We start from the raw sequence: 22,584 nt of genomic DNA on the forward strand, positions 1-22,584 counted from the left end.
TGTTGTTTCAGTCTCCTCTGCTTATGAAAAAAAAACAATCGAGTAGAATACAACCTGGAAGAAAGTTCTATCGAAAAAGCTTGAAAAACTGGCAAATCTTTATGAGTACATGGCATTTTGGACATGTTTTAACATGGACAAAGGTGGAAAGTTTGTTATGCCAGCTTCAAACACTCTTCTATGTGTGACCACTCTCATTATTAAGTAAAAATTAAAGTTTAATTTGGGCCTAGGACAGTAAGAGTCCACATAGTCAATTTAGTGCAAGACTGTGGGCCGATTATTTTGAAGGCCGAAGTGAATTTCCAAAATTTCAATCATTTTGGTAAGATGGAGATCTGGGTACAAGCAGGGCCAAGTCCATGGCAATGAACTCTTGCATAAACATTTTTAAAAGAAATAAGTTGAAACTTTCTGAAAGCTTAGAAGATTTTATAACTGGATCATAGTATGGATTTGCGTTAGAGACAAAAGTATCATGTTACTTGAAAAGAAGTCAATGTTTGGTTTACAGGATATGAGCAGTAACTCGAAGCTTAAAGTTCTGCTGAAATTAGAAATTGAATACTTTTATTACCAACTTCCGATTCATTCAAGGGTTATTATTACTGCAGTATTTTACGGTATGTTTTGTGGGTACAGATGTGATGCTATTGATGAACCTCAAATGAAATATCCATTGAAACTTGTACCTTTAAGAAAACTCTCTTTCTGAGAAATTGGACACTGATCACGTAAACAACCAGATGAGAAAATAGCATCAGAGTGTGCCAACGTTTCCAATGATATTATAGCATGTGGATAATCATCCCTTTGAAATCAATTCATCGTGGACCAGTTGACAACTTTCTCATTTTATTGCAGCAGTATTATTTGTGCGTGTTTGGAAACGATCAGTTTCTCTCTCGTATTTGAAATTCTCTGTTTCCGTCTCACGTTTGGAATCGTTTGCTGCCATTGACCCCTTTATTCCCCCAAAGAGAAAGAAGTATCACAGACTGATTATACAATGCAAAACTCCTGTCTTGGTAAAAAGAATGTGTAAAAGAACATCTGAAGAAGACTTTGGTTAGGATCGAAATGGCAGGCCCCCTTACTTTTTACGTATTTCAAGGGGTTTTCATTGGTTTATCTTTGTTACCTCTTGATAAATGATGGTTTTCATTTTTTCCCTTCTTTATCTCAATATATTACATGTATAGAGATATTGTAACAGTAAGTGGGACTCTCTATTCTCTTAAAAAATTTTCAGCATCTTCATACAAAGTTCTTTTTCTCTGGAATTTCCAGAGCAAGCATATATCATATAGGCCAACAAAAGTTACTAATTTTTATTCCAGAATTGTAACTCATTCTATGACTTTTTCAACGATTTATGTCCAAATTGGGCCAAATCGGGCTGAAACACAGTTGTAGTAAGCCTTTTTTGCACACGCTCCAAAACTTGTTTGTAGGGAACTTTTACCCATGTTTCCCTGTTTTTGATGATTAAGCCCTGCCTCCAAGTCTGGGTTGTAGCAGATTGGCTATGACTCATGGCAGCTACATGTTAGATATACGAAAATGGCTACCCTTGCGACCAATTTTCTCTACTGTTGTTAGGTACGCGGCTGGTATTAGGCCTTCGTCTGTTTATAGCTCCATGGTTTTAGTAATATCCATTTAAGGATTGTACTGGTGTTCAGGTAGCTTTTCAGAGCAAGGGTCATGATAATTTTGTTTGATTGCCCTTGTTTGCCCATCAGGTATTTTTGTATAATTACGTATAGGCCTACACATTGTTGTACTGCTGAAGGCTACTTAGGCCTAGTGCATCCTATATTAGGCCTTCATTTAGTAATAGCCACATTAGCATTGTACTGGTGTTCAGGCAGCTTTTGGGCTCGGGTAAGTTTGTTTGATTGCCTTACAGTGTGTTTTAATTAAGTTTAGTTTCCAACTTATATATTAACTGTGACTCCATAATTTTAACATAATGTTAATGGGATAATACAACAACTATTCATTTGGAATAGAGTGTATATTGTACATTTCTAGAATGAAGCATCATTATGAATTAACAGCTTTTTTGGTATATTTCAATACCCCCCCCAAAAAAAGAATTAAAAACAAAAATAATAATCTATCACATTTTATTTTCACTGGAGTATGTATAAAAGAGAAGCCGGCCATAGTATCAAAACTTAAGACTATAAAAATTGTATAAGGTTATGTTTTATTTATAAGGATATAATTTGTATAACTATAAGGTTATAAGAAGTATGTTTAGCTTTCTTTTGAACCTGTGATGTTTGACATCAAATATACAAAGAATTAAAAGAAAATTATACTAAAATGGAGAGGAACTGGGGTGGCTATTAGGGGAGGAGGAGGCCACCCATCACTTTCAATTAAAACTTGTAATCTACTTGTACTGTACATTATTTTTTCCAAGTCATAAATCCATGAAATCTTCATGTCAGAAAAACTGAGATGGAAAAACATGGGTTGTTTTGACACTTGGAAGTAGACACAGTTTTTATGGTAGTTACCACTACAGTCTACAGTAACATACAGTAGGTCGATAGGCCTAGCTTTCTCAAGGCGGGCATCAAGAATATGGTCGAGTTGTTTGCCTCTTCTTTGGCCGTTGTCATTGACGTCCAACAGAGACTGAGCCAAGATGAAGGATACCACATAAAAAACAAGTTCTTAAATATTCTATGACATTACTCTATCTTGCAACGCCGTTCTCTCGACAAACAGGCAATGAGCGCTAAAGGCAACACTTGCAGGATGAAGTGTAACCTGCAGAGACTATTCTTGGCAAAGTAGCGTAAATGCAAGTTCTATATTTGTTGTACCATGAATCCATGATTGATATTGATAATTGTAGAGACAGAGCAAAGAAATGAAATTAGGAATCAAAATTAGAACTTCCAGTATTGAGATACTGCGTCATTGATGCTCTTGTTTTTAATAAGTTGTTATCTCATTTATTTTTAAATTTTCCTCTCACAGACACCTGCTGGTAGTATTTGGCGGGTTGAAGGGATTGGAATACAGCCTGGACGGGGATGAAACCTTGAAAATTGATGACCCGGGCCTTCTCTTCGATCACTACTTGAATACTTGTCCTGGGCAGGGGAGCAGAACCATCAGAACAGAGGTAAAAAGATGAAAATATTCAGTGCAGAGGGGTGAAAAGGGGTGTTTAGGGGTCCAGTGTCAGTCAATAGCTTCATTAGCGTAACTGACACCGTTTTCATAAAAAAAAATAACAACACCGAGATTAGCGACTTCAAGACAAAGATAAAATACTGACACCAACAAAGAATAAAACTACAAATTTCTTGAACAGACACAAAGCTGTAAAGTCCAGAGTTAAACAAAATCTGTTTATTTCCTTTTCACTCTGCTTGCTGAATAAAGACTTTGTGGCGCTTTTTTAAATGTCGACACATTGCACAGACAAAATTATATATATTTTTATATATATTTTTTTTACCATTGACAAATAACGCATCCTTCCTCTCCATAAGCTTTGAGATCGTTTACTTTGTACCTTTGTCAATGGAATTCCTTGTTGACAAGGAAAAGAAGGGAAGAAAGAGATGAAAAAAAAAACATAAGGATGTGACATCACATGATTCCGTTTGCACTCTGCAGGAAGCCCTGCTTATCACCATGTCCCTCCTACGACCAAAGATTGCGCAAGCCGGCTTCTCCGATAGAGACTCGTGACACATCCCCCGGAGAGAGTGGGTGAGTCTTTTGAAATTTATTATCTTTAAGAAGAAGAGAGATGAAAATTGTGCATTATCGGAATTAAAGGTCGAGAGAACTGAATGTCAGCACTCTTCTATTTTTGGTTTCTCCACTTCATGATCTTTTACACCTCCAGTGTGGGTGTAATCAGTTCCATTTTAGGTGAAGAGAAAACAGCTGTCGGGTTGGGTTCACTGAAAGTTTGAGGTTTTCTTGAGTTACATATATGCATGTATTAATGTATGTGTTTTAGATCCTCCTGCAAGTAGATTCATATTTAAAGTCCATGATTATGAATTGTCGATCGTCAACAACTCTGTAACTGGACGACATACATTAATCTTGGTGTGACTCGAACTCAGGACCTTATGATTGAAAGACACTGGCATTTACCACTAAGCTAACACTCCTATATAAATAACTTTGAAAGGTTTAGGGTAGTCGTGGCAAGTATGCAGGGTAAACCAGTGCATATCACATCATCGGAAACAGCTGACAGTTTTTAACTGAAAAGAGTAAACATGTAAATATGAAAAAAAGGAAGAAAACAAAAAAGGAAGAGTCCTTTCAGTAATCATCGAATGAAAAACAAGAGAGAGAGATTGGGTCGTATGGAGCAGAAAAATCTCTCTGTTTTTTGCTCATTTTATTCGTAGTTGTACTTACAGAATTTGGGTAAGATGTCGATATGAAGAGATCACCTTAAAATCCCGCAAATTATGCAGTTTCACATGAACTTCACTTGTCAGTTTTCTTTTCCTTTAAATGACATCATATTGTGAAAAATATCAGTTCCATGTAATTAATACCAAATGTGCAAAAGTGTCTGAGTATTAATGTAACTGATAGTTTGAAGCCTTCTTCGCCCAATCCGTTGTATTCTTGTGTCGAATTAATACTTCATATAAATTGTCGGTTATATCGGTGAAGTGTAAAAAAGGTACTTTTAAATTGTTTTGGATGGTTTTGATTACCCAATTAACCAAACGTACCTTCTCCTCTCCTACGCATCGATAAGGCACAGATAATGTGAGACCAGACATCACTTATTGTAATCAACATTCATTAGTTTTATCTGTCTCGGATGGTCTGTGGGTGGACACACTTTTCTAGTGACACATATTTTGCATAAATTATCACACAAAGAAGCATTTGTACAAATATTGAAGTAGCTTTGTCTGCTAACATTTAAATACTCATCTGTGACATAATTCAACACTGAAAAATGATACTTTAAGGAAGCTACATTTTGGCTAGCATTTTGTTATTGTTTTAGATGTGTGTTTATTTATTTATTGATGTTGTGGTGGAACATTCCATTGTCCTAGCCGGGTAATATGAAATGATTTGATGGTAAAAGGTAAAAAGCAGGTGCAGTGTAAAAATGATCTGTTGCAGCATAACAACCAGATTCAGGGTTTAGTCCTGTCTTCATAACTTGCTTCGTTGATGGAATTTAAAAAAACAAACAAAAAACCCCAAAACCTAGAGAAAAGAACAGTGCCCAATAACTTGTGAGGCCACAGATAAATTATAGATTAAACCCCTTTTATATTTCATCGTTCTTGGTTTTTGTTTGGTTTTATGTAACGGTTGCAACCTGGAAACCTTCACGATTTTGATCAATACTTCATCAAGTTTACTCAATCGCTCCTAAAGCAACATATACACGACATCCCTGAATAAACGATGTAATATTTTTCCAAGGTTACATAAATCACTTCAGTTACCAATAAAAAAGGAGAAGTAAAAACAGTAGATTTTGGTGTAGTTTATTGTTTGACATCACATATTTTTGCAGTGCACTGTTCCATTAAATGTTATTTAACTTTACTCACAATTTTGTTTGATTGCTCTTATTCGATACATCAGCAACGGAAGAAGCTACAAAGCTGTTGGAATCTTGTTTTTAATAACTCTCTGTATTTTATCAAGTTTTCCTAACATCGGTAATATTTTTTTAATCTTAATTACGTCAGAGTTACACCACGACGGTGTAATTTGAGAACCCTCCTTCAGTTTTGTTCGTACCACGTCCTCAAGTGTAATTAGTTTTGAAGCGGGACAGAGAATATCAGTTAATTACAGTTCAAACTACCAGGTTAAGTTTCCATTTAAATCTAAATCTATCAGGTTTACTTTGAAAATCTTCTTACAAGAGCAGAACCGCTCTCTTTTCATTACACGTACAAGCATGAGTTTGGAAACTTTCTTCACTACGTTACACAACTTTTTCAGTATGTTACACAACTTCTTCAGTACATTACACAACTTCTTCAGTATGTTACACAACTTTTTCAGTATGTTACGCAACTTTTTCAGTACCTTACACAACTTTTTCAGTTACACAACTTTTTCAGTTAGTTACACAACTTTTTCAGTACGACAACTTCTTCAGTACAATACACAACTTTGTCAGTACGTTACGCAATTTTTTCTGTACATTACGCAACTCCTTTAGTATGTTACGCAACTTTTTCAGAACGTTACACAACTTTTTCAGTACGTTACGCAACTTCTTCAGTAGGTTACGCAACTTTTTCAGTACATTACACAACTTTTTCAGTACGTTACACAACTTCTTCAGTACACTATGCAACTTTTTCAGTACGTTTCACAACTTCTTCAGTACGTAACACAACTTCTTCAGTACGTGACCGACTATTTCAGTACTTTACACAACTTCTTCAGTACGTTACACAACTTCTTCAGTACGTTACTCAACTTTTTCAGTGCGTTACGCAACTTCTTCAGTATGTTACGCAACTTCTTCAGTACGTTACACAGGCATTTTCAGGAATTACCCGTTCCTTACTTCATAGACAATACTAATCACACTTTGTGAAAGTTTCCTGCTGTCATGTTTACAGAAGGAACGCTTTGTTTAACTGCGTAAACAATGTATGAAGAAGTACGTTACACACACACACACACACACAAATTGCAGTCACATGCTATGCTTGAACTGTTGACTTTCGACACAATAATGGACATAACTCTGTGATTAATACTTGAAAAGGATTTTCTACTACCACAATTGTAAACAAATATAATCTTCCTGCCATTACCAAATTTAGAACAAATTGGATGTCATTGACTTTTTGTGGGTTAATGAGCGAAATGGCAACCAAATAAACTGTTCACCAGAACCTGAATAGGAGATTTAGTTCTGTGCAGTTTTGCGGAAATATTTAAACAACCTGGTGACACCACAAGGAAGTAGTGAAAATAGTTAATCATACTTGGGTTTCATCATCACTGTGAGAAAATGTATTAGGCAAGACAGTGAAATTTGTCTACTAGCAGCGTAGAGAGGGATATTCCGACGGCATCGATTTTACTCTTACATGGAAAATTATTAGTGGAAAACCCCCTCTAACTATCTTGATCCTATCTGTAAATAAAAAAAATTTCGAAAGTAAAACCAATTTTTTTGTTTGTTTTTTTTGTTGGCCGTACGAAGCCACCCTTAAACCAGAAAGTGGATCCCAGTGGGTGGAAGTTGATGTCATCATGTTAGATATTTCTCAGAAATCTCTACTTGCATATATATTATAATATTACCATTTTGATATCCTTCATTCTCTGCTGAAATTTTTGTTGCCCAATAAATTTTGGCCACCAGAATACCCCTTTAAATTTATGGTAAGCCATTACCTACACCTGTTAAAAAAAACAAAAAACAAACAAACAAAAACAAATAAAAAAAGGAGTTTCAAACCAGGTGCACTGTTTAGAAAACAAGTCTGATTCTTGGAAAGATAACAGGCCAACATTTACCCAGTGGAAATAGTGAGCTGTATGTACCTTGCATTTTGGCAATGGTTATATTCTTGTCACATATGGAGCCAGTGACTATTTATCTCTGTCTGCTATTCAGCCCAACATTCAAGTAGAAGATTATTCAACTTGTGTAGCTTGACATATTATCAGTTTTAATATCAAGTTCTCTGTTTGTTGATATGGTATGGTATGTTTGTATGGTATTTTGTATCTGTATATTACCATATTGTCATTCCTCCCACTGTGCCCCATCCTCCCCCCTCCCCACTCCCTGTTTCCTGTCCTGTCGACATGGAATGGTCAAAGTTGACAAATTTTCTTCGGTATGTTAATGGTCCAACCAGTCATTAGTTAATACAGTTGATATGTATACGTATAAATTTATTAATCCCCTCCCCTGAGCCCTCCCCTGAGTCCCTCCCCTTCCCTCTCCCTGGCCCACCCCTTCGCCCTCCCCTTCCCTTTGAAAAATATTACCCAATTAATATCATTCATCTGTACTTATGAATTCTATATCAATGTTTGAAACTACAACAAACAATCAGGCACGACCAGTGTTATACGTAAAGAAGAGGAAACGAAGTAAACAAAACACACACGATATTAGTTCCTTTCAGGGGTGTAGCAAGCGGGGCGGGGGGGTGTGGGGGGGTGTCACACCCCCCCAATAATTTGGTCGCTGTCGGCAAATTTTGGGTCTGTCGGCAAAAGGAGAAAAGGTGAAGAGAGCGGAAGGGGAAGAAAGAAGGAAAGCTGAATAGAGAAAAGGAGAATGGGAGCTTCTTCTGTGCCAAATTTGACTTAAAATATGCACCAGATTGCATCTAAGGAGTTTCAAAACTAAGAATTTTCCAAAGGGGAGGGGGACACCCCCTCCCCTTAGACCACTCCCCCATTTCAATCACCACTTCCAAATCCGTCGGCAAATCAAATTTGACTTAAAATATACAGCAGATTGCATCTAAGGACATTTCAAAAATAAAAATTTTCAAAAGGGGAGGGGACACCCCCTCCCCTTAGACCCCTCCCCCATTTCAGTCACCACTTCCAGATCCGTCTGCAAATTCTCCACACCCCCCCAACAAAAACCCCTTCGCTACGCCCCTGGTTCCTTTCAGTATCAAAGTTGTATTTCATAACCTTTTCTCAACTCATGGTGATGGTATGTGTATATATGTGGTTTTTATTAGTCATGTGATATCAACGGTCAACTATACATGTGTATGATAGTGTCTTTGTTTTTAACGCCTCATTAGTCAATATGGGAGGAACAAAGTTATTTTTAGAAGTAGGAGGTAATCTTAAACAAAGAACGCTGTTTGTTTGTTGTTGTTCTTTCCAATTCTGTTTCCGATAAAGAAGTCCTTAATCTTGTTCTTAGTGTTATCATTTACCCTTTGTCTTCGTAAAAGTTACATGAATTTTGCTTTTAGATATATATATATAGATATATATATATATATATATATATACCGCTAAATTCGACGGTAGGGCGAATTCCCCATTGATTCGCACACTAGAATAAATAACCCTAACCCTGACCCTAAAACTTTTAGACAGTGGAGAACAAGATAAGACTATTTGCGACGGTAAAATTTTGCCTAGAAATGGTAGTAAAAACGTTAAGGCGAAACAACTTTTTTCGCCTTAGCGTCAAATTTCCACTCTCCTATTGTTCAATTTCGTTCAATTTATATATTGATATATTAGAGATATATCTATATATATTGGGGGACAGAAAATTCCAAAAATTAAAAGTGTTAAAAGGAAACTATACTAGAAGTCATAGTCGAGTCCTATATTTTAACATTAAATACCGAGTGAAGGTTTGATCGTCTTTACCCAGTTTTCTTTTAAACTAGCCTGTTAGTACAGCAAGGTTGTTCTTTTGTTGTCGTTTCCACAATTGAAAAGCTGTATCGTTTCCACCGTACTAGCCGCTAGGTAACACCCACATAGATGCCGTTACGTCACATTTGCGTATGGTCTTTAATGAGCTTTTTATGTGGGGCTTCTTGATTTAGTTTTTACACTGTTAAACAGTCAGGGGTTGAAGATGGTCAAAATCATTATTGTTTATAAGAGAAGTAATCAGAGTTCAAGGGTCACGGTTAACGATGAAGATGAAATCTTCTTTGCTCAGTGATGTGGAGTTATTCGTATTGGTGACGTGTGCTTAGTACGTAGTAACGTAGTACGTAGTGCATATTACGTCATGTCCATCCTATCAGTCGATCGTGGCTGATGAACACACGTAATTGTCACTAATGATATGAATGGCATATAAAAAAATGACAGTTTGAAAAGTTCGCCGAGAGTACAAAAGCAGCAAGACCTACAATATTTTGGGCGGGTCTGAAATGGATATTTTGGTGTATTTTCCCAACATTTCTGTTTAGTAAACTATAAGAGGTTTTCACTGCAGGTGGTCTGTGGGTTATATCAAGACAGAGTTTCAAGAACGTTTGAAGTAGCTCTTTCTGAATTCGTATTCCACATAATTTCAAATCCCAGTAGCTCAAGTTATGTTCAAATTCCAGGAGAGAATTATAAGTTGTTACTTTATAAATTTCTCAGTATTTTTGCTTTGTCATGTTTCTTAATCTGTATTCATCGTTTGCCTCAGAAGTTCAACCTTTGTGTTTAGTTGAATAAAATGATTCCCCATAAGTCTGCAGTTCACCACTGGGTCCATTTTTGTTGTCGTCTTATTGGCAAACATGCTCCTGGGCTTGAAGCCATCCCGCCTCCCCCCCCACCCCAGCCTTACCTGACGAACCCTGTCGTCAGGCCTAGACACAGCAATTTGTGAGGAAAAAATATCGGTGACACATTTTATGATGTTAATACTTGTAAATGTACAGAATAAATGAGTGTAATTTAAAGTAACAGTGAACAGTAATATATGATGCTGTTATGAGATTGTCTTTGTTTTGCACAGTGGTATTAAAGTAAATGCATATGCATATGCATATATTACATTCATCTATGGTTATAGGAAGTGGTATGCATTCAAGTACTGTAGGGTCTTGAGATGTGTAGCAGTAGGAGCCTGTACATATAGGACGTAAAATTGTTCAGTTTTGCTTCGAATCCTTTCATCATAAATGACGCAGAATATATTGCATGTGGTGAGAGGTCATATCTGATGGAGGTCAAGTTTCCTAGATTTTGCATACAAAATTTCAACACTTGTGTAAGTCAAATAGTCACTAATGTATCCCATAGTCTGACCGAAGGAGAGGAAAGAAAGACAAGTATCTTACGCTCGGTTACTTATTGCACGTACATGGTTACTTATTGCACGTACATGCTTACCTATTGCACGTACATGATTACTTATTGCACGTACATCTTAGCCTCCTGTCTGAGAACATGTGACAAGGCTTTTACATGTGTAAACCAAAAAGTAAGGCACACCAAAGCTGAAAGAGAATTATGCTCTGTGTTTGTGTTAATTATTCATCGGTCTTTGTGTGGTGAATCCATGTGCTTCACAGGAGGAAGGGATAATTTATCTAGCTCAGAGAGGTAGTATAGCCTCCCAGCAATTCAGATCTATAAAAGCTTGAAATCAAAATGTCAAAAAATGTCAAAATTTATCTGATTACCAAGAATCCTTTGGTGCAATTTTTTTTCTTCCTTCCTTCCCCGCCTGGTTGGTCACTTCCTCTTCTTCTTTCTCCACCACGGTGGGTCGGAAAAATTAGGAAAGAGAAAGAGAACTTGAAGATGGATAAATCATAATAATATCTATAAAAGAAATAGTCAATAAAATATCTCATAAATTTGATGTTGCATTTGGTTATTGATCTCAAGCTGTGACAGCGCTGCAAGAGATAAGGCAGCGGTTATAAATATTCATGAATTTGCTCGTAGGCGTTTGACTGTCTCTGCAACGTGGAAATCATAAAACCAAGGCGGAGAGAAATGGGGGAAAAAAATGGAAAACAAGACCGGGATAATGCTGCAAAGTGAAATGTCAGGTTTTTGCCAGAAGACATGTTAGATTGGGTTTAATTTTTGTCAATATTTCACCTGAAAGTGTTTTTAAAATTTTTTTTTTAGAAAAACTTGTTGGAGTATTTTCCTTGTGATTGCCAATTTATCTCCACAGCAATAAACCATCCAAAATTTGTGATCATTCAAAAGTTCAATGCTCAGCCTATTTTTTTGTACTCTCCTTGTTCCCTCTGTAATGTAAATTATTGACCCACAGGCTCAGGGCCTGTAGCCAACCCGCCCCCCCCCCCAAACCGCTCTTGTCAGGTCTCAGGTCTGGACACACCAACGTTTTGAGAGATCCCATCGGTGACACATATCGTGATGTAAATACTTGTAAATGGACAGAATAAATTAGTGTAATTTGAATTAACAGTAAAGTATGATGCTATGATTAGATTGTATTTGTTTTGCACAGTGTTAATTAAATGCTTATACATACATTACATTCATATGTGGATACAGGAAGTATTATTCATTCAAGTACTGTAGGGTCTTGAAATGTGCAGCGGTAGGAGTCTGAAATATGGGACATTAATATTTGTTTGGGGTTTTGATTCGAATCCTTTCATCATAAATGACCCCCAGAGTACTTGCATCTGGTGAGAGGTCATATCTGATGGAGGTCAGTGCACTGGACAGCCGGGCTGTCTGGCCTAATGACAAATGTCTGACCAGCCTCTTCATGTTGCAAGCTGAAAACCCCTCAAAACCTAACCCTTGAAACCATCATCACATCAATGGGTGTGCCTGTGAAACCTGTGATGGGTTGCTTAACTCTCCATCCCAACTTAATTTCAACCACTGTGTCTTCAACGGAGTCAGAGGAGGAGAGCTTTGTCTATATTTTCAACAAGTCCCTGATCTATGATTATTCATTAGTTTAGCTATCGACTCATCGATGACATCACACTACTCACCTTAACTATGACATCATTCCAGAATATTTGATGTGTGAGTAGTAGCATGGCCATTGTTTTCTGACTTCTCCATATATGTGAAATCTTCTCAAAGTTGCTGACTAAATATAAAACCACAATTGGTACCATCCCACTTTATTAATTCCCTTGTGATGAGTTGCTAAGACCCTCTTTGCAACTAATTGATACCTTCTCCTTCAGACTTTGCAAATACTCTCTCAAAGTTGCAGGGAGTTGCCCTATTTGACAAATGTTTATTCATTAGTTTGATTTAGTTCAAGCTATTGACTCACCGATGACATCATGGCAATCCACTCAGTTAATATGACATCACTCCCGAATATTTGCTCTTTGTGACCATGTCCATTGTTCTGCCTTCTCCAGATGTGGCAACTGCTGACTATTAAATGTTTACCACAACTGAGTCTTGTTGGAAGGGCAAAGTCTTGCAGTGGTTTTTTTCAATTAGTGTATGAATGCCTTTGACTCACTGATGACATCACAAAGCCAATTAGCAATTAGCAGTGACATCATTATGTGGGATGAAGAGTTCTATTGTTTGAATGCCAACATTTATAATTAAATTTGGTCCACCTTGTTTATTCCTTCTTTCTGTGTCCCTTTCAATTCAACAGAATGAATTTTAGGAGGGAAAAATTACAGCATTGTAATAAAGTTTTCTTCTAGTGTATTTGAAAAAGACTAGATTGGAAATTGACGGGATGTTTCTGTGAGATCATTTTTTTTTTCAACTTAATTACAAAGATGGATTAAATTTAAACTTTGTTATCATTTTTAATCCATTGTAGAGCCTTGTAAAAATGCAGATTACCGAATTTCATAGATTTTTGTCCAATTTCAAAAACAAAAGATTCAAAAATAAAAGATTAAAATTCAAGAATAAAAGATTATAAATCTATTTTCTCTTGATTCAGTCAAAAGACAAACATAAAAACATGACTTAACTTATAACAGGAAGATAATAGTGAACACCCACCTGCACAATGTCCAATCATGAATCAACATTGACAAAAGAAAAGCTATGAAACTAACCAGGAGATAATATCAAAAAAAAAGAAAAATATTATCTCAAAGATGATATAATACCAAAAACAAAAAGAATTCCATGGAAGGAAATGCTCCCAGAAGGCTTTGAATAATAGAGTTAATAATATATCATAAACAGCTGAATGAATATTAACTGGGAAAGATTAAATTTCTTTCAAAGAAATAAGTAAAAAAAAAAAAAAATAAGTAGAAATAAGGAGACAGTTAAACGAAATAAGGAAACAGAACAACTGTCCTACTTGGCAACTTCTTGTTGTCTTCTTCTTCTTTGTTTATTCATTTATTTTAATTTTTAATTTTTTGTTTGTGACTAAGAATGAAAGCAAGGTACACAGTAAATATTAAAACATTTTTATGATAAATTCACATACTTCCTGGTGGTCTCCTGTAGATTTCTCCCTCCTTTTGTTTTACTCGGCTAAACTCTCCAACTACCCCATAGTAGAGTCAGTTCTTGGAATTCGTACTGCTCAGAGGGGCAATATTATTGAAAGTTCACACAGAACGAAATCATGAATTCGAAAGTTGAACTCAAAAGAGATCATAATACATTGTCACAGTGGCCCGCTGTGGGCAAAAGGCAGTTCTGTTTGTTTACAGGGTTGTATAGTGTCTCACTGGAACAAACTTCCATGTATTTGTCATTGTGAATCATCACAGATTCTTGGTCAGAGTACACACCGTAGCCTACCACCGGCAGCTGCTCACCGGTGCTTGTTATTGTCTCATGTTCTAATTTCTGAGTGATGGAAAGGAAGATGAAATTTGGTGGAAAGCTTCTACAGTAATATTGAATAGAAGCAGGAGGAAGACTCAATGCAGTGTTAGAGTATTTGGGGGGGGGAGGGTTGGTGGGGGGGCTGGTGGGGGGAGTAGAATGGAAGCGGTGCAAATGGAGGGAAGGGGGAGAGGATGGGAGGGATCTGGTGGGTGGGGGATGAGCGATAACATCCAAAATATAAAGAGGGGTGTTGGTGGGAGCTAGGGTTGGTGGGGGGGTTTGTTGGAGGGGGGTTGGTGGGGAGTAGAATGGAAGTGGTGCAAATGGGGGGAGGGGGAGGATGGGAGGGGGATCTGGTGGGTGGGGGATGAGCGATAACATCCAAAATATAAAGAGGAATTGAGAGGGGTTCATCTGAGAAATCTTTCAAGACATTTTTATTGGAAAAGGAAATTTGGTAGAAAAAATGATTCATCATTGTGGACCATCATGTTTCTCGGTCCGAGGATGCCATAGTGTACCACAATTTTGTCATGTCACTATTTTGCCATGATGCTCTTAACTTCTGGGTGATCGAAAGCAGGGAATTAAGACTGGTAATTCTAAGACTTCTTCAGTTCTCCAAGGCAGAAAATCAACACTGAGGGTAGGGTACAGCCTTGGTGCAGTGTGCGAATATTGAGGGAGGGAAGGGGTGTGGGGGGGGGTGGAATGAATGAGAGAGAACAGCCAAAAGAGACTTAATGGGATTAAGATGCCCTCTACTTTTAACATGCATGTTCATGTTTATTTAGTATGTACAGCACACCACACTATGAATATCATTAGGCATCATTAGGAACCACTGAATGTCTTTGTTTTCCAGGTTATTAGAAGGTGGGGAAGGTCAGACTGTGGGGGGGGTGGGGAGGGGGGTAGTCTCCAATGTCAGGCTGATGCTCAGGACGAGAAGCAGTGCATTGCTGTAAATATTGGAGACCAGAACACACACTCTCTCTCTCTCACCTTGTTCATATCTTCCCGTTAGCTCACGACCTCCCTCGTACCCCAATCATCCAACTAGATACAGAGAATCGAGTACAGTGTTACACTGTTGATGATATATTGACTACCAGCTCTTTGGAAATAGATAATAATAAAAAGTCAGTTCTTTATCCTTCCTTTTCCTTGTTTTCACCTTCTTTCAGAATAACTGCTCACTTGCTTCTGCAATCTCATAAAAGATGAAAAACACAACCTCCTCTGGAAAACAAAATTGTCTCTGACGTTGATGCGGAGAGAGAACTCCAGATAACCCGTGTATGATCTAACGGTTACAGTCTAGATGCTAGTTAAACCAGAGGGTGTAACTTCTGGAGCGAGATGGAAACTAAGCCGCGGAGAAAAAAAGGAGAGTTTCACCGGATGAAACTTTGCAAAATAAAGGAAGAAAAAAAGTAACGGAAAGATGAAGAAAAGATTCACGGAGGGAAATTTTTAAAGGAGGGGCAATTGATCCCCAGACATCAACTTAATAAGCAGCCACATGCAAATAGTTTGAAGAACTGGAAACATGAAAATCACCGGAATTTACTGTGTGAATGCATCAAACGCTCGGCTAACACCCAAGCTGTGACTTAGGGATTAGTCTCGGCGGATTACAGAGATGGTCTCCTGCATCAGGTGTTTGTTTTAGCTTGATGATGCGTGGACTGTCTGAGATGACTCATAAATCTTGTCTGTTGGGAGAGAGAGAGAGAGGAAGCCGTCTTGCTTCTGCAGAAGTAATGTTGAAGGGGGGTGGGGATAGAGGAGAGAGAGGGTGGTAGGGATAGGGGAGAGAGAGGGTGGTAGGGATAGGGGAGAGGGAGGGGGTGTGTTTGTATTTGGACAGTTGATTATAGCTGTAACTGACTATAAAGCTGAAAACATTAAACAGGAACAAATAAGTGCAACTGTTCAAGGTCAGATGGAAGGAGCATTCATTGTGTGAGCAATTAATGATTAATTCTCAAATAAGAGGATGTTTGCTTGATAGCATACTCATTGTGAGTCCATGTTTGTACTCGTAATGTTGCATAGTTACATGTACTCCTAATGTTGCATAGGTATATGTACCCCTAATGTTGCATAGGTATATGTAACTCCTAATGTTGCATAGGTATATGTAACTCCTAATGTTGCATAGGTATATGTGCTCGTAATGGTTCATAGGTATATGTACTCATAATGTTGCATAGGTATGTGTACTAGTAATGTTGCATAGGTATGTGTAACTCCTAATGTTTCATAGGTATATGTACTCATAATGTTGAATAGGTATATGTACTCATAATGTTTCATAGGTATATGTACTCGTAATGTTGCATAGGTATATGTACTTGTAATGTTGCATAGTTATATTTTCTCTTAATGTAGCGTAGGTATATGTACTCATAATGTTGCATAGGTATGTGTACTAGTAATGTTGCATAGGTATGTGTAACTCCTAATGTTGCATAGGTATATGTACTCGTAATGTTTCATAGGTATATGTACTTGTAATGTTGCATGTAGGTATATGTACTCCTAATGTTGCATAGGTATATATACTTGTTATGTTGCGTAGTTATATGTACTCGTAATCAGTTGTAGTTTAGAAAGTAATGCAAATTCCATACTTATACTTGTGCTTTTGGAGCCTTGTACTTATACTCATAGCAAAGGGAATTCTAATTGTACCCATACTCATGCTGTTGTACTCATACTCATGCTGTTGTAACTCATACTAATAGCAAGAGGGGGGATTATACTTGTTCTCAAACTCATTCTGTTGTACGAGCTCCTACCAAAATTTTGCTTGATAGCATACTTGTTTTGTAAACAGCTTGTAGATTTTGAGTATTGTATTGATTTTTATCAAAACAGGTTAAGTTTGATATAATCTGAAAATGGGAGTTCACTATGGTAATCCTTGTACATTTACTTAGTTTCATCTGACATCATTTAAAAGCATTGTTTATCGTATCAAATCTGATCGGTATTTTTTGCATCATTTTGGTCAAAGAAAACCCACTAGGCCTGTTTTCAACATGATAACAACAAGTCTTGATTTCCATTGTTACAAGATTTAGTCTTTTTGGTGCTAATTGGTGACATGTGGGAGAAATTGATTTTTGAGTGTTGCTTATAACCTTTACAATATGTGGGTAGATATAAACTCTAACAGAATATTTCATCAAGAAAATGAAATATTTATAAGAGCAACTCTTCCTCATTTCGTCTTCGCCTAAATAGGTGGCACAGAATTTACCAGCGAACGCACGATATAATTAATGTCACATGACTTGACCATGATGTACTGACAGAAATATTAGAAGTTGGAATAAGAAACCTCTTTTACTGTGATTTAACACTGCAGATCAGACTCTGTGCTTGTTGTTCAGTATTTTTTATTGATTTTGAACCCACATGCATTAGCATTAGACCACATGCATGGTATCAGACACCCCCACTCCACTTTTAATAAGAAAGTGTCCCACAGTCTCATCAACTTTGGTTATTACCCAATTATTTCAAATCCGAAAAAAAAATAAGCATTATTTTTTGCATAATTATAACATTTCTATTGTTGTTTGTTTGTTTTTTCTTTTTTTTTATCATAATTAAACATAATGTTCAATGCAATGCTACCTGGTTGTGTTTCCATGGTAACATTTTCTGCACAGTTTTTAAACTTCAACACAGACAGCCATTTTTTTTTGCAGTGATGTTGCAATACATGCTTAGAAACCTCAGGAAAAGTCTTTCTTTGTATTAATGCTATTTACCTAGACCTAAAATAGTTTCTTAACAGATTTCAGAATTCGAGCATCGATTCCCTCGCTACTCTTACTGCTTCTGTTTAATTTCCTCGACGAAACAGCTTTCGTGGCAACTTTGCTCGCATGGTTGCTGATCCAAGAAAGTCAAACGTACGAACAAAATATACCGACTACTTTTGAAGACTCGTTGGTCGGGAGCGAAAAAATAATCATCCCGTCGTGGGTGTCCGTGTGAGTTCAGTGGTATGCGATGCTTGGAAGTCGAATATCGTCGAGAGTACTTAAGAGCCTGTTGGGATGAAAACGACACACCAGCCGTGAAAGAGAGTAGTCACGTTTCACGAAAGGGCAGAAAAAGTTAATCGGAGCAGTTTCTTTCTTCTCTAATACCTCTTGGTTTTGTAGCTAATCGCCCTCCCCGTTGAAAGGTAAACAAATCTATATTTGGACGTTCTACCATATTGCAGTCTGAATCAGTCAAGCATTGTTGTGTTTGCTGCTTTGCTCTGTTTTCCCTGAAAGTTCATCAGTGCTTTTGTTTACTGAATTGAAAAAAAAAAAAGGACACTAAAGCGCTCTCTCTCCACCTCTCTATCTCCTGAGATTTGAAAGAATTTTTGAATAACTTTGTGCTTATGGGAGTGAAAGTTCGGTCGTCTGAAGGGGAACAAAGTTTGGTGAATTTACTTCTGATTAACACTACATATCTAGCAAAATATGCTAGAAAAGCTGATAGAATGGTCATGTGAATGTTTCTCTACATTCTCTTTCATTACTTGTAGGGTCAAGTCAACTTTTGATATTTAATTCATATATATTGAAAGGATATTGCATCAGTAACCAAAACAATGGCAACATTTTTTTTATATCCTTGTGGTTAGTCTCTTGCACTATGTGTATAAAAAGGAAGGAAGCAAGCAAGACCATGGTTTTCCTTCTAAACATGAACAAGTTAATTAATTACTAACGAGAAATTTCTACCTATTCAATACCTAATATTAGGTAATCCTGGTTTTAGTGATATCCTGGTTTGCCAAATAGGGAAAGGTTACCATAGTAACAGCCATGGCTATCCAATAAATATTCCCCCCCCCCCCGTCTCCCACTGTGGACCATTTATGCTAATGATCCCTTCTTTTCTTCTCTCTCTCCGCCTCTCTCTCCACCTCTGTCTCCACTCTTCTTCTTTTTCTTTTTATGTTTACATTAGATATCATTGAGACTGTTGTGTGCATGTATTATAGAGATGATGAAACTTATGGAAATGCACATCAACTGTGAAGTTCAATTTTTTCATTATCACGGGGAACTATATTAGGACATACCTATTTACAATTCACACATCATGTGACCAGCACATGTGTCCAAATATAGTGTTCCAGGATCCTAGAACTAATGAACCGAAAAGTCAGCAGGGTTAGTTAAATCGATTACATTTATTCTAGTTAGATCATGCTCAAAGTAAAAGTTACTTCACTCTCAGATTCTACAAATTTATTCAAAATAAAGTGAAAGCAAAGAAGGTCTTTAGCATGAGTGTCGACCACATTAGCAATGTCAGTGATTCTGTCTAGTACAGGGAATCCTGTTTATTTAATCAAGAGTTATGAGGAAAATTGTTTTGGGAATTCCCCTCAATTCAAATTGCTATGGAAGTGCAACTTCCCGTTTTTTTTTTCCTTGCCGGAGGCAGAAGGCATCTATGCAATGGTGATGGCGTATGTATGGGTGTTTGTGTGCGTGTGACACTTGTTTGTAAATGCTCTAACTTTAGAAGGATAACTGGGGAACATTTCATATTTAGTATGTAGGTTCCCATTAGGTAGAGCTGGTTTGGGGTTGTTTTTGTCATTGGCCAAAAGTCATTTGAGGTCAGTCAAAGTTGCAGGAACTTTAAGCTTGTTGTGTTGCTTGCCGTTGGTAAAAAGAGAATCCGTAGTGTTTATCATGAATGTCAGAGATCATCTGAGGTCAACAGCGAAAGAAAGTATGAACTTTTTGTAAACATGCTATCTCAAGGAAGGTAGCCCATTGAGTAGTTATATTTGGCATGCGGATTTCCTGAATTTAGTTCCGCAAACTCTATTCTTTGTGGTGGAGGTCAAATGCTTTTCTCTGGTTTTCTTTGAGAATAATGTTGCACCGGTTGAATTACAATAGGTTATTGTGTTATTAGGAATGGTATTACGTTAGTTAAGCTGTCAACTTGCGGATATAGAAATGGTTTGTACTATGTACATTTTAACTATTGTTCTGTTTGGGGAAGTTGGAACATTTCTTTGTCCTGCTGAAATTTCCATGCATGTAGATGTAAGAATATATGCTCACCAGGAATTATGATAACTTGTTGAAATTTTAATTAATTGACAATACTATAGAGATTCCAGCTGTCTCTCATGATACTATATACAAAGGCTAGTAGTTCCACTTTGTGTCCAATAATAAATCAGTGTATCAAATCAATCAATCAATAAATATATAAGCTATAACACTATAAATATTCAGTGATCATTAACAGTCTTATGATTGGAGTATAATAATACGACTTAAATAAATGGTTAGAGAAGTAATTCCTGCCACGTGCAAGATACGTCCGTCTTTCCTCACTTGCTAAACCTTCTCTTCCAACAATTTACAATATTGGTCAATTGATCTAATTCCCATTAGATCATTTGTCATATGATCCAGAATATTTCAATAGATTTTGAAATCATTTTAACCATGGAGTGCTTCCCTAAGTCCTAGAAAGTGTTGTATCAATTTCACAATTTCCCACTGAAAGCAATATCGTCCGTGATCTGTTTCTGTTGCCTTCTGACTATTTCATGTTTGTACTTGTGAGTCATAGTGTGGCTAGTGACAGAGGCTGGTGTAGTGATGACTCACTAACAGTGTAGGTCTAGATATTACCATGGTGATAACAAACTGTACATGTGTAGTTATGAATTATAGTTGCCCTGCAGCAGCTAGCTGGACAGTTAGTCGGAGAATTTTTGCAAACTGTTTAATTTGCAAATATGTAACAAATAGTGCAAGAAATTTATAACATTCAGTTCTCAAGGTTTGGAATCTAAGAAAGTGCCATTAATCAAGTATAAAAGTAAAACAGTATTGGAGGCATAGTATTTGGGTCTCTTCTATTAGGGTAGAGTGCTTGCGTTTTTTGTATCATCAATTTGAAATTCTAGGCAGACCAGTGGGTGAAGCTCTTTGCCCCTGATGGCATAATGGAAAAAAATTGAAAATTTGCTAGCTGACTTTGTGCCTAGACTGTTTGAATCATATATCCGCATTGAATATTCATAGCTAAATCACCCTACATTAAATACAATTATTGAAATGGATACACATTGAGAAACCATGATGACTGGAAACATTGCCGTAACTCTCATAAAACAATTCATACATTTGCATTCATTGCTTCAAATTTCATTTGTCTAAGCCCCATTCACACTTTCCCGGATCATGTGACGGTTTAGAGCGATCTGTAGCGCGCGGGGATCCGGCAGCTTCTGTGACATGATGCGTGAAACTACATATCTAGAACGGGTTGATATTGGTTACTACGACGATCCTGCACAACCCAGCATATGCGATCCGGGAAGTGTGAAAGGGGCTGATTATAATGACAGTATGGGTGCACACACTTAATAGCAAACACTTTACTTCCTAGTACCATGGCCCAAACAGTCACAAGACCAACAAAAAATAAATGTGGGAAGTAAATACCATCTTTCTTCCATTTTGTTATCCTTTTTTTTTCTTTTTCTTTTTTAAAAATCTTTTTTGTTCTCAGTTGCCCACTTGCTAAAACTCCTTGAATAGGAAATGTACATCTAGTAAATGAGGGAAACTCCAATGGAATTCAATAATGATTAGTTTATTACCTAATTCAGCTGGTTCCTATGTGATGACATCATCATCATACGTGCTGTGTAAAAGTGCAAGATATGGAATAAGTCGTAACTTTGCTTTCCATTTCAAGATATTTACTAATCGACTCATCCCGTTTCAATGAATTATAGATAATTCATTGAAATTTGAATATAGTTTTACTTTCATAAATCAATTTTTCGTGTGGGTTTGAACATTCTTACTACATTGATAAGCAAAAAATCCCTGTGTCATCTGATTGCAGCTAAACCGGAAAACGTAAAACTTTATATGAAATTTGTTTAGCTGGAATGTACGATGTTGCCAATTGGCTTGCCATAGATTTTTGATATTTGCAGTTCTAAGCAGTGTTTCCATAGGCTTTGAAATAGACATCTAGTAAATGAGGGAAACTCCGTTGGAATTCAATAATGATTTATTAGTTTATTACCTAATTCAGCTGGTCGCTACGTGATGACATCATCATCATACGTGCTGTGTAAAAGTGCAAGATATGGAATAAGTCGTAACTTTGCTTTCCATTTCAAGATATTTACTCATCGACTCATCCCGTTTCAATGAATTATAGAAAATTTTGGAAATTTTGATATAGTTTTACTTTCATAAATCTATTTTTCGTGTGGGTTTGAACATTCTTTAGTACATTGATAAGCAAAAAAATCTCTGT

The 22,584-nt window shown here is 36.9% G+C and overlaps 1 protein-coding gene across 1 annotated transcript in view; it reads left to right on the forward strand.

Moving 5' to 3' along the window:
• LOC139963463 (putative methyltransferase C9orf114) overlaps positions 1-21,773 on the forward strand; it is a 33,740-nt gene extending 11,967 nt beyond the window's left edge. The window contains exons 11-13 of the mRNA XM_071964256.1: positions 3,001-3,148; positions 3,649-3,744; positions 15,429-21,773. Of these exons, the coding sequence (XP_071820357.1) occupies positions 3,001-3,148; positions 3,649-3,723 (223 nt within the window). The 3' untranslated portion in view covers positions 3,724-3,744; positions 15,429-21,773. The remainder of the gene's footprint in view (positions 1-3,000; positions 3,149-3,648; positions 3,745-15,428) is intronic.
• The last annotated feature ends 811 nt before the right edge of the window (positions 21,774-22,584 follow it).

This window comes from Apostichopus japonicus, chromosome 22 (genome assembly GCF_037975245.1).
Source record: "Apostichopus japonicus isolate 1M-3 chromosome 22, ASM3797524v1, whole genome shotgun sequence".
In the NCBI taxonomy this organism is placed as follows: Eukaryota; Metazoa; Echinodermata; class Holothuroidea; order Aspidochirotida; family Stichopodidae; genus Apostichopus; species Apostichopus japonicus.